Raw genomic sequence first — 13,365 nt, 5'->3', positions numbered from 1 at the left:
AGGTTTAAACCAAATATACAAATTGAGGGGTCAGTTTTGTGATTTAATTACTACTCGGACTTTGAGAATGAAAAAAATGTGAATGTTAATTTACAGTTTACTGATTCATTCTTGCATCCTTCCCAAAGGTGTGGCAAAGCATGTGGGCGATGCTCTCAAAGAACACTATTCGAAATCATCAAAGAAAATTTGCACTATTGGAATCGCACCATGGGGAGTCATTGAAAACAGGAAGGATCTCATCGGCAGAGATGTGAGACACAGCTTTCATTCTCATTTTAACTGCATTTAGACCTTTTACTGCAAATATTGAAATACCAGATAATCTCTCTATTTTATTTTGGAATTCCTTTTTCCTCTCTACTTTCATGTCTTCATATCCTCTTTTTTCCTGTCTTCTGATTTCCAAACTGCAGATTATTGCTCCATATCAGACGCTGCTGAACCCTCTCAGCAAACTAAATGTTCTCAACAGCCTGCATTCCCACTTTCTCCTGGTGGACGATGGGACGGTGGGCAAGTACGGTGCTGAGGTTCAACTGCGACGGGACCTGGAGAAACACATCAACCTCCAAAGAATACATGCACGTAAGAAGAGCAGCAAATACATTTTCTCTCAACAGTTCACAACAGTTCAAACTGCTTGGATTCAAGATCACTTTAATCTACAAAAACAGGTTGGGGATCTTCAAAAGCCATAAATATCTGTTTGTCTTCATCGCTAACTCCTAACAGCTTTTCCATCATGGAGATAAACATTAACGATTCTCACATTACTCAGACCGTAGTTTAATTACAGTAGCTACTTTAAACTGATCATCTTGATGGATTTCTCCCTTGCCAATTTGTGCCAGGTTTGAGACGTTAGAACCTGTTCATGACTTTCTCAAAAAAAAAAACAAACAGCATGTTAAGGCAAAAATATTAAATGATTCATTAGCAACCATCACAAAATACTCTGTCTATCATAACTCACTTGTTAATACCAACTTTATATACATGTACTGGGGCACACCCTTCAGATAGATCTGAACTCCAAGGTGTAATCGTTATGTTGTCAGGATGTCTTTCTCTGGTGGGACCAAGGAGATAAGAGAGTTGGACATTATCATCTGAACCACTGGTTCTACAGTAAGAGAATGAGATTGGAGCTGAAAGGCAATAATGTCACATAAACCCAAGGTTATCTTTTTTTCTTGTAGGTATTGGTCAGGGTGTTCCTGTCATGGCCTTGATCTTTGAGGGGGGACCCAACGTGATCCTGACTGTGCTGGAGTACCTTCAAGAGAGCCCTCCTGTCCCAGTGGTGGTGTGTGAGGGGACGGGTCGTGCTGCCGACATACTGGCCTACGTCCACAAGCAGACTGAGGAGGGAGGGTAGGACAGATACACACAGTCAAACACAAAGCAATCCTATAAATTAGTTGAACTTGTGACAGAATGAAATTAAAAGTAAACTATTTGACAGACCTAATCAGCCATTGAAGTCTGCACATACTGCTAAAAATGTTCTAAGCAGAAAAATTGGGTATGTAGGTTTTATCCAGACAATCAATAAAGAGTTCAGTTTTGTTCTTGAATTCCTTTTAGACAGGGCATATACTGGACTAAAATCTATAAAGCATTTTGTATCAGTGTGAATGTGAGCAGTGTGACTGTAACCACCTTGTACTGTAATTCTTCTACAGTGGTCTTCCTGATGGAGTGGAGACTGACATCATTGCAACCATCAAGAAAACCTTCAACTTGAGCCAGAGTGATGCCATCCATCTCTTTCAGACTGTGATGGAGTGCATGAAGAGTAAAGAGCTGGTACATTCATGCACAATCAATTTTTTTAATCACGTTTGAATCCCTTTGATATACTTCAATTGGTATATCACATTTCTTGAACTCTTTAAATATCTGGAAAATGTCTGGGAACATCATAATAAATGCTATCCTGTTTCTTGGAAAACAGATCACTGTGTTTCACATCAGCTCTGAGGAGCACCAGGACATTGACGTAGCCATTTTGAGAGCTTTACTCCAAGGTCAGTCGAGTTCTCTCTGAGTAGTAGATGGCCCCTTCAACTTGGAAGCTTAAGATTTCAAGACATAATGTTTTTATTGCGATATAGATATGCTTTGAGAGCAGAGTTCCCCCTGTGTATCCTTCTCTTTCTGAGATCATGTTGCTCACGTTCACAGGGCCTCTATTCCAATACTGTCAGTCACTGAGGTGCATGTTTCTAAGTCTTGTCTCTCTTTCTCTGTCCAGTCTGTGAAAGAATATGTTGGACATTTACCTAAACACTCCATCCCTTGTTTTTGTTATGCTGTAAGGGTCTGTTTTGTATGAATGCAGTTTGAGTGAAAATAAATATACCCATGAGATAAAACTCTCACCAACTCTTGTTTGAAGACAGGTATTACAAGTATGGAACACAATTTTCACTCGAACAAGGGTTATGGCAGCCCACACAAGTACACTCCAAAGCTGGCTGTTCATCCACATTCCAGTTAATTTAGATAAACACCTTGAATTTTTAAGTGACTTCAGCTGATTGACAGCCTGAAGAAACAATGTCATACTCTCAAAAGAAAAGAACTGTGACTGAAATACAAAATAATTGTCGGTCTAAGTTCATCTATATGAAACATGAGCCCGTCTTCAAAAGGACCCTCTCAAGCCTTTTAAATGATGTCTTCTTCTTTTAGTATTCACAATGTTTGTCTCAGGTTAAATTCATTATTCATTTATTATGGGGTTTGTTTCTTTTCTTGCCAGAGTTGTCAGAAGCTAATCAGATTGAAGCAGGGAGGAGACACAGAGAGTCACATGACAGAGACTCCCACATGCAAATAATTATTTCCAAATTAGTATATATTGCCTAGTATTAGATTTAAAAAAACAGCCTGTTGTATAGTCATGATTGGGAGTCTTGTTGTCATGGCTGCCTGCCCTCCCTGTAGTATTATAGTAGACACAATGATAAGTATTAGTTGCCTGGGTGTTAATATTTGTTTGTCAATTTACACTTGGCTCTACCTGTACATTTCAGGCACAAACGCATCTGCCTTCGATCAGCTGGTCCTGACTCTGGCCTGGGACCGTGTAGATATTGCCAAGGATCATGTGTTTGTTTACGGACAGCAGCTTCTGGTACGTCTGTGTTCCCATAATGACCCCAGAGTCTCTGTGGGCCTCAGTCTTTAGTATGAAAAGCCAGGGGAATGGACTCGGGCAGGCTGCCATGAAGTGCTCGTCTTAGCTGTAACATGAACTCCACTATAGCCTTCTTTATAAGCTGCTCCCAGTGATTTTGTTTATTTTACAACTTGGGGTCACATGGGTCTTGCATGAATGAGAGTATGGATAATATTTATTTATACTAGAGTTTTTGTTTGTTTTGATCTCTATCTTCATATCTGATTTCAAAATTGTGATTTTCTATAAAAATTGGTTTATAACAGCATGTTTATCTTCCCTTGTGTGTATAGGTGAGCTCTCTGGAGCAGGCGATGCTGGATGCACTGGTGATGGACAGGGTGGATTTTGTCAAGTTGCTCATAGAAAATGGTGTGAGCATGCATCGTTTCCTAACAATCAGCCGGCTGGAGGAGCTCTACAACACGGTAACATTATGAATCATGCAGCTGTCACTGAATAAAAATCTAGTAATTTATTTTTGCATCTTGTTAAGTTTGTCAAGTCTTTTGTTTTAGAAACTTTCAAACAACCCAACTCTCCTCCACCTGGTTAGAGATGTTAAACAGGTAGAGTCCATACACTTCATATTGTTTTCATCATTTGGTGATGGTCTGCTTAGTCTAATATCAACATTTTGTTTCTATGACTTCCTCAAGGGTCATCTCCCTCCAAATTACAAAATCACTTTGATTGACGTTGGCCTGGTTATTGAGTACCTGATGGGTGGGACTTACAGGTGCAACTACACCAAGAAGCGCTTCCGAATAATTTACAACAATCTCCATGGCCACAATAGGGTGAGTTTGAACTGGGATCTTTATAATAATGTTCAAAACAACTGGGATTTTAACCTTATGTATTTAACTTATGTATTTATTTCATTGTACTAATGACTAAATCCATTAACTATAGCTTGACAACATAAAAATTTTGTGGAAGATGATCAAGTAACTCTGACCATGTCTTCATGTTCTCCACAGAGGTCAGGGCACCATACAGGAGCTACTGGTTCTCCACTGAGGAAAAGTCATGAGTCTTTCAGCATGCAGGCAGACAAGAAAGAGAAGACGCGGCACAACCACTTCATCAAGACTGCACAGCCGTACAAACCTAAGGTGAATTCTCCCTGTTCAATATAAAGATCAATGCTTCCTTTAGCCTGAAAAAATGAAAACCTCTAGAGAGAAGATTGTTCTTCTTCTTACTTAATGATCTACTTTATATAGGAAAAATCTGTCTCACACCGTTCCTCCACTCTACTCCTACCAGGACTCTTCCATGGAGCAGAATAAAAAAAGCAAACAAGAGATTGTGGACATAGATGACCCAAAGACACGGCGGTTTCCCTACCCTTTCAATGAGCTGCTGGTGTGGGCTGTGCTGATGAAGAGGCAGAAAATGTCTCTCTTCTTCTGGCAGCATGGCGAAGAGAACATGGCCAAGGCACTGGTGGCATGTAAACTCTGCAGGTCTATGGCCTACGAGGCAAAAAAGAGCGACGTGGTTGACGACACATCAGACGAACTCAAGGAGTACTCCAAGTAAGTTTCACTACAAGGTCAAACAGCTATAATTCTCTCAAAGTTCCTTTAGGTGTCAGTGTAAAATCTTTGCTTATTCTGCTGATGTTTTCAGTGAGTTTGGGACGTTAGCAGTGGACCTGCTGGAGCAGTCGTTCAGGCAGGATGAGACCATGGCCATGAAGCTGTTGACATATGAGCTGAAGAACTGGAGCAAGTCCACCTGTTTGAAGTTGGCTGTGTCGTCACACCTACGGCCCTTTGTGGCTCATACATGCACCCAGATGTTGCTGTCAGACATGTGGATGGGACGGCTGAACATGCGCAAGAACTCCTGGTACAAGGTTCATGTTCCATCTAGATTTTATTTTTGGTACCAAATTCAAAGCTGGACAAATCTCAGTGTTGTGCTTTGCTTCCAGTTTGCAGTGGCTGCTGGGGTTTTAATCTTTAGGCAACACATAGCTTTATATATATATATATATGTATATATATATATATATATATATATATAAAATCAGCCATTTTGACCACTGACAGGTAAAGTGAATAACAGTGGCACTGGTCAGTTTGTGGGGTATATTAGGCAGCAAGTAAATATTCAATCTCCAAATTACATGTACCAAACAAGTATCTGAGTGACAAGTGAAAGTGACTTATATGGCCAAGTATGGTGACCCAATTTGTGCTCTGCATTTGAACCCAATTCCAAAGTGCACACACACACCCGGGGGTCCGGTGCCTTGCCCAAGGGTCTCACCTCAGTCATGGAGGAATGGAGGTGGAGTGGTGGCTATTCACGCTGTGCCACCGACAATTCCTACCAGATCTGAGACTCGAACCTGCAATTGTCCGACTCCCTATCCATTAGGCCACGACTGCCCCTGAAACCAAACTGCGACGGCTAACTGAGAGGCTGTTGGATTTGTCTAAAAAATGTGTCCTCATGACCACAGTTTTCACTCCTTATACATCACTTTCTAGAAGGTAAATGTGTGTTGTTCCTGACATAACTATGAAACCAAACAGATTCACAGATTAAGCTCTCATTACTTACTTGTTTTGGCTGATCAGTAGTCGTAGTAGATTCAGTGTCTGAATCAGCAGGCTTTCAATTTAGTTGTCATCATGAGCAGCTTGAGGAAAGGTAACCAGAAAACCTGCAAAATGAGCACATTACACTTTATATGTGCTGTTTATACCATAGTTGTTTCTTCAGTTCAGATTTGTAAATATGCATTAAAATCCTTGGCATTCATTTGTGTGTGTAATTCAAAGACTCGATAAATTTAGCAGCATCCACCCATATGAGTGTGTCTGTGTGTCTAGGTGATTCTGAGTATCTTGGTGCCTCCTGCCATCCTACTATTGGAGTACAAATCCAAGGCTGAGATGGCTCACATCCCTCAGAGTCAGGACGATCATCAGATGACTACGGAGGACAGCGAACACAACCTCCAGCACACAGCTGAAGATATCCAAATGGTCAGATTAAACAAGTCTTTCTCCTTTTGTTTCCTTCTTTTTGCCTTTTGATTTTCTTAATTTTTTGTGTTATCACCCCACCCATACAACAGTTGACAGTCCAACAGCATAAATCCATCACAGGAGTTGATAAAAGATTTTAAAAAATGTCTTTATGTTAATGTTAAAGCAGTGCTCAACTCACTGTCAACACGCTCTTTTCTTAACAGAGACAAAAGGCAGTCATGCACACCAAATGTTTGCTGATCAATACTTCTGTCTGTCCTTTCTAATTTGGGCCATTTTAATTTCTCTGCAGGATGTGCTCAATGAGGCCAGATCTACTGACCACACAGAGGCAAAAAATGATATAGAGACACACGTTCATTCCAGGAAGTTGACTTTAGGAAGGAAGATGTATGCCTTCTACCGTGCTCCCATTGCGAAGTTCTGGTTCAATACAGTATGTAAATTATTTTTGGCAAAAAACCCTACAATCAGTGGATGTTTATATTAGGAAGCAGTAGCTTGTCACTAAGATCCTTTCAAGATTGTTTAACCCTCTGAAGACTCTCACTTCTCACAAGCCTGTCTTATCGGACACCCAAACAGAAACTAGGTGTATAAAAAGTGAATAGATCACACAATAGGCACATATCACGGGAAAGCTCAGGGATCATACATTTACACATCCACAACATACGTTTAGTAAAAATGACTTGATTACTCATAAGAAGTATTTGTTCTGGACCATGGGCAGAATCCATTGTTCTGTTTGTGCTTAAATATAACTTACACCCAATAAGGAACAGAGATTTTAAAAAATAGATGCAGTGCTAGCAGAAACATAGTTTTATAAATACACTTTACTGTTACATTTTTATTCATGCACAGGATTATCACTGAGCTTTTATCACATGCGCTTTTGTTTATTTATAAACAAGAGACTGTTTTTCAGGATGTTTAAGACTGAGAGGCAATGATCCAATCACTGAAATGGCTACTGTACACAGTATAGCCATGTCAGAGCTGCAGTGATGTACTTTGCTGTCAGATGACAATGTTAATGACTTATTTTCCAACAGTTGAACACTTGTTAAGGTGTCAGCTGTTGGTGTCATATGTGTGTGAGTGTGCATGTGACAAGACCACTATTTAACCATAATCTATGATAAATCACACATGCAATGGTTTTATAGGAAAAACTATTGAATGGATATAATGGCAACCATCCTGCTGGCTGAGGCCCTCTGGTATGGTTAGTTATACTCAGCGGCAGCAGGACAGCTCTAGACGTGTTTATTTGTAGTTACAATGACTGTCATTGTTATCACTGTTCAGCCACACAGGTTGTTATAGTACCTTGAAAAACGGGAGGCACACAATACCATTCTATCTTATCTTTTTCTCACTAATATCACCGGTTAGTTTAACCTAAGGTCAACTTAAGTTAATGTAAGGTGCTATATAAATAAAGTTTGATTGATTGAAGGTTGATTGACTGATTAATTTACAACCCGTTTGGCGCTTCTGTTTGGTGTGAAAGTGCAAGTAGGTCTACAGAGTGCTCAGGTGGGCACCCTCTCAGTAACAGTTTTGTTGAGTTGGGCATCAAGAAGGCCCAACAGTGTGTTCCAGCGTCAGAGAATCACCTCCCTCTTTGCCTGCACCCACATCCCCAACATGCTCAGACAAACTCAACAAATACGTCTCAAGCCTGCCCCAGGCAGTAAATATTTACCTGTAAATAAACAGATATTGTTGCTAGCTGTGACAACCTGCTCAGCAGGAAAAATAAAAAAACGTAATGTCAAGTCCTTAGCAGTATCTCCAATACACTTCTCAAACTAACCTTGTGGCTCAGAGACTTTATTGAAAATGACTATTTTCTCTGGACTTATAATGTTCAGCGCATTGAAAGGGCTTCAAGTGACCTTGTCTTGAAATCTTTTAAAAAGAGGAAGCCCCATTATGAAACCATCTCAATTTAGAGGCTCTATGTCAATACAGACCAATTATTGTCAACAAATATCTTCTACTCAGTATATCTACCTTGTCCATACTTATAATCCATGTATCTGGAAAAATTACAACATATTTGAGAATCATTTACTTAGATATTAAAAAGTGCTTTATAAAATCAATTGTTTGTCTTACTGTTTTGTGTCCCCTACTTTTAGCTCTTCTACCTGGGCTTCTTGATGCTGTACACGTATGTGGTCCTAGTGAAAATGCCTGCATGGCCTTCACCTCAAGAGTCGGTGGTCATCCTCTACATCTTCACCTATGCCATTGAGAAAATTCGAGAGGTAAGTTGGACAGAACTGCATATTTCCAGGGTGTTTGATTTAAAAATAGTAATAGCATTACTATTTTTAAATAGTAATTCATATGGCATTATTGTTTCATACCAGTTTTTCTCTGATGTCTTTTATTAAAATCTTTTTTTTCAGATGTTCATGTCTGAGGCAGGCAAAATAAGCCAGAAGATAAAGGTGTGGTTTGGTGACTATTTCAATATTTCTGACTTTCTGGCCATTGTGAGCTTCTTCATTGGCTTTGGCCTGAGGTTGGCTGGAGGTGATGCCTTTATCCCAGGGAGGACAGTTTATTGTCTCAACATTATTTTCTGGTATGTGCGGCTCCTGGATATCCTGGCTGTCAACCAGCAAGCTGGGTTGTATGTCATGATGATCGCTAAAATGGTGAGTTCTTTGCACACACTTTAACTATCACCACATTTTAAGTAGAGGAATCCATCAACTAGTTCTAGTTCTGGTTGTATTTCTAGTTCTAGTTCTAGTCGTCGTTTCTATTGAGAGTCCCAAGCCTGGATAAATGGAGAGGGTTGTGTTAGTGACTGTGCCCCACAAGTAGGTTGTGAGTTAGAAAGAGAAAGAGCAATTCTGGAGAGAGTTGGATGAAGTGATGCTGAGTATTCCCAGAGGTGAGAGAGTGGTGATTGGAGCAGACTTCTGTGGGCATGTGGATGAAGGAAATAGAGGCGATGAGGAGGTGATTGGCAGGTTTGGCGTCCAGGAAAGGAACCTGGAAGGACAAATGGTCGTGGATTTTGCAAAAAGGATGGAAATTGCTGGGGTGAATACCTTTTTTCCAAAAGAAGGAGGAACATAGGGTGACATATAAGAGCGGAGGTAGGAGCACACAGGTGGACTGCATTCTATGTAGACTTTGTAACCTGAAAGAGATTAGAGACTACAAAGTAATGGCAGGAGACTTGGTGGTGGAATGAGGAAGTACAGGAAAGTATAGAGACAGCTAAGAAGGAGTGGGATGGTGAGAGAACTGTAGAAAATAGGCAGAAATACAAGGGGATACAATGTAAGGTAAAGAGGTTGGTGGCGCAGGCCAAACAAAAGGCATATGATGAGCTGTATACAAGGTTGAACACTAAGGAAGGAGAGAAGGACTTGTACCAGTTGGTGATTAAAGATAGAGCTGGAAATGTACAGACAGGAGAAGGGTGAAGAGAAGGGTGGAAGAGGTGAACATTGTGAAACAGGAAGTAGAAAAGATTAGTAAGGATGAAGTGAGGAAGGCTTTGAAGAGGATGAAGGGTGGGAAAGCAGCCTGATGGCATACCAGTGGAGGTATTGAGGTGTCTAGGAGAAATGGCAGTGGAGTTTTTAATTAGGCTGTTCAATATAATCTTGGAGTGGGAGAGGATGCCTGAGGAAAGGAGAAGTGTACTGGTGTCTTTTTTAAGAAAAAAGGTGATGTGTAGACTTGTAGTAACTAGAAAGGCATAAAGCTGATGAATGAAGATATGGGAAAGAGATGTGGAAGCTAGGCTAAGAAAGGAAGTGAGCATTTGTGAGCAGTAGCATGGTTTCATGCCAAGAGAGAGCACTATAGAGGCAATATTTGTTCTGGGAATGCTGATGGAGAAGTACAGAGAAGGGCAGAAGGAGCTGCATTGTGTTCTTTGTGGACTTGGGGTGCTGAGGGAGGAGCTATGGTTTTGTATGAGGAAGTCTGGAGTGGCAGAGAAGTATGTTAGAGTGGTGCAGGTTATGTATGAGAGCAGGATCAGCTCTGAGCCCCTTTTTGTTTGCCATGGTGATTGACAGGCTGACAGATCTCCATGGACCATGATGTTTGCAGATGACATTGTGATCTGTGGTTAGAGCAGGGAGCGGGTGGAGGAAAACATGGAGAGGTGGAAAGAATGAAAAGTCAGCCACAGCGAGACAATACATGTGTGTGAATGAAAAGGAGGCAGGTGAAACAGTTTGCAAGGAGTAAAGGTGAAGAAGGTGCAGGGTTTAGGGTCAATCACTCAGAGCAATGGGCAGGTTGGAAAAGAGGGAAAGAGGAGAGTACAGGCAAGGTGAAGTGGGTGGAGAAAAATTTTCGGACTGATCTGTTACAAAACTAGTAGACATTTTAACTAGAGGAACTTTTCTTTATGATACTGGCGGCCAGAATTACATCTACTGCACTTTTGTGTGGTGGATGTAATGTAGCAGTGTAGCAGTGCACTGCTTTCCAGGATCATTTTTGCTAGAGATGTGGATGGTGCAAGAAGTCACACCACCCTTATGTACAGAAATCAGACATCAATGTTTTGAATGTACACAGTATGTGTTATTTCATGTTTTTCCAAATACACGTCTCTGTGGATGTACCCACAATAAAATTGTAGTAAGCCAAAACCTCTCACATATATTTATAAACAATATTGTATTGTATGTTTGCTAGTTACTTTATATTTTATGACAGTGACAGTATGGCAGAGAGGTGAACATACTGTGCCGGGTATTGTGACACTGTTAGGCCCCGAGTCCTAGTTTCCTGTTTGCATTTTATTTTGGTCAGTTTCCTGGGTTCCTTTCCTGTTAGTTCGAGGTAGCTTTGTGTTTCGTTTGGTCATCAGTTAGATTGTGTTCACCTGTGTTTAATTGGTTCTTCAGTTCTGTCTATATATGCTCCTGGTTTTCCTTTGTTCCCTGCCGGAACATTAGTTAGTAACGCTACTGATGCCTATTTTAGTCACATTTGTTCGTGTTCGCGAGTTTTCTGTTTCCCTGTCTGCCTGTCTGCCTGCCTGCCTGTCTGCCTGCCTGCCTGCCGAGTGGCGGAAGGTACCTTTTGTGTTTGCCTGAGCCCTGGACGATCCAGGGAGAAATAAAGCCTGCCTGTTTGTCCTGCATTTGGGTCCTCACCACTCCTTTTTGCACCGCCGACACCCGGGGGCATAACAGACACACTACATTATTCTATATCATCACTATTTTTTACACTATATTACATTAGCCCCATTAGTTATGTATATTAGTAAACAGTTACATATCTTAAGCGATTCTCTTCCATTAGTAGAATACTGGCTGAAGTGATGATAAAATAAGCTGTGAAATTAATTGATTTTATATGTTTGGTTTGATATTTTGTTAGAAGTACATTCACTTTCTTGCCAGTTACACTAATTATAAAGATAACACATGAATAGTGTTGTGAAATATACAGAAACTGGTCCTGTCCACATCTCAAAAAAAAAAACCAAACAAACAAAAAAAAACTGCACCTATAAACAAATTTTTTACCTGTTTATTAATATTAGTTACGTCTTGTGTGTTCAATTCACAAAAACGTGTGAGACCAGTAAGCTGTGGTTTTATATTGTGTGAGCTCAGACTTTTACGTTTCGACAGAACCAGGGTAGTTATTTTCCCCAAGTCTTTATGCTGAGCACATGGAAGGATGTCTCTTTATCTTTATCTTGTAAAGATATCAGAGTGGTATCAGTCTTCTTATTCAGTTCCTATCTCCTTATCCAGCTGAGCAAGAAAGCAAATAAGCAAATTTTCTAAAACATAGAACTCCTTCTTTAATTGAAACTAGATACTCAGAGCATAACAGTTTTTCCAACACCAGTTGCTGTCCTAGGGAATTTTAATACAGGCATTATAAAATGTGTTTGCACAACACATGGAATAGAATATTTTTTTGAAACTGTCATAAACAGACTGAATCAAAGAACAGAACAGCCTTCATTTCTTTTTCCCTTCTTTTAGTACATTTCATAAGAAGTCAATGGACTTTTGAAGTGTTTAAAACAAAGTTAACAAACTTAGACTCTCGGTCATATAATTCATTCTTTGTCTTTGACACCTCTTGCAGGTGGCCAACATGTTTTACATTGTGGTAATAATGGCTATAGTCCTGCTGAGCTATGGTGTACCCAGAAAAGCTATTCTGTACCCACATGAAGAGCCCAGCTGGACGCTGGCAAAAGATGTGGTCTTTCAACCGTACTGGATGATTTATGGGGAAATGTATGCCTATGAAATAGATGGTAAGGATGAAGGGGATGACTGGGAAGATTATGAAGGTAAAGACAGTTTTATCAAAGCTTGTTATTGGACCTTTCACAAAACAAATGCTTCACACACAGAAGCAGTCACTGAAACAAAAACCCTGGCTGTGCACCACCACATGAGTTAGCATTCTGATGGGATGGTTTATCACAGATTTATCATGTGACTGTGCAAGAAGTGGTCAATATTAGATGTTAATTAAGTAGTGCAAACTTGTCAAAAAATGTTTGTCAATGAAAATTTGATTTGTGTTTATATTATTAGCACATTTCTGCACCTGCGGGTGTGCATGCATGCTAATAGCCTTCTCTTCACAGTGTGTGCCAATAACAGTGACCCTCATATACATCCCCTGTGTGGGCCAGCAGTATGGCTGATTCCTTTCCTACAAGCAGTCTATGTCTTTGTACAGTATATAATAATGGTCAACCTTCTCATCGCCTTCTTCAAGTGAGTGCACGTTTCATTGTACAGAACTGATGGCATTCATTAGTCTCAGTGTGTGCAGCTTAGGTCTATATGTTAAAGAAAATATTGTTGGCATCACATCTTAAGTATTACTTCTGTATCTCTGTTTTCAGCAATGTGTTTATGCAAGTGATGTCCATTTCTAATTTGGTGTGGAAGTACCAGCGTTACCATTTCATTATGGCCTACCATGAAAAGCCTGTTCTCCCACCGCCCTTCATCCTCCTCTGCCACATCTACTCCCTCTTCTGTATGTGTCGAAAGCGGAAGAAAGAGAATACCTATGGACCAAGTACGATATGATTAATGTCACTGTCTGTTACACACAAACTTCTGAAAAGAGGAGCCACTTTGCCAGATGATTCATGATGCCATTCATAGG

The 13,365-nt window shown here is 40.3% G+C and overlaps 1 protein-coding gene across 3 annotated transcripts in view; it reads left to right on the top strand.

Annotated features, from left to right (window-relative positions):
- The window catches only part of LOC113122150 (transient receptor potential cation channel subfamily M member 7-like), a 65,478-nt gene that overhangs the window by 42,478 nt on the left and 9,635 nt on the right, over positions 1–13,365 (top strand). The window contains exons 3-21 of one of the 3 annotated variants that reach the window (XM_026293227.1): positions 129–253; positions 417–588; positions 1,203–1,377; positions 1,689–1,812; positions 1,961–2,033; positions 3,045–3,145; positions 3,484–3,618; positions 3,709–3,759; positions 3,850–3,990; positions 4,174–4,308; positions 4,463–4,734; positions 4,829–5,057; positions 6,043–6,198; positions 6,497–6,640; positions 8,358–8,486; positions 8,631–8,882; positions 12,319–12,493; positions 12,833–12,965; positions 13,097–13,275. The exons of the other annotated variants lie outside the window; for them this stretch is intronic. Coding sequence (XP_026149012.1) covers positions 129–253; positions 417–588; positions 1,203–1,377; positions 1,689–1,812; positions 1,961–2,033; positions 3,045–3,145; positions 3,484–3,618; positions 3,709–3,759; positions 3,850–3,990; positions 4,174–4,308; positions 4,463–4,734; positions 4,829–5,057; positions 6,043–6,198; positions 6,497–6,640; positions 8,358–8,486; positions 8,631–8,882; positions 12,319–12,493; positions 12,833–12,965; positions 13,097–13,275 — 2,901 coding nt within the window. The remainder of the gene's footprint in view (positions 1–128; positions 254–416; positions 589–1,202; positions 1,378–1,688; positions 1,813–1,960; positions 2,034–3,044; positions 3,146–3,483; positions 3,619–3,708; positions 3,760–3,849; positions 3,991–4,173; positions 4,309–4,462; positions 4,735–4,828; positions 5,058–6,042; positions 6,199–6,496; positions 6,641–8,357; positions 8,487–8,630; positions 8,883–12,318; positions 12,494–12,832; positions 12,966–13,096; positions 13,276–13,365) is intronic. 3 annotated transcript variants of the gene reach the window in all.

This window comes from Mastacembelus armatus, chromosome 3, assembly GCF_900324485.2.
Source record: "Mastacembelus armatus chromosome 3, fMasArm1.2, whole genome shotgun sequence".
NCBI lineage: Eukaryota > Metazoa > Chordata > Actinopteri > Synbranchiformes > Mastacembelidae > Mastacembelus > Mastacembelus armatus.
The sequence above is the reverse complement of the archived record's forward strand: the minus strand, read 5'-3'. Positions and strand labels throughout refer to the sequence as shown.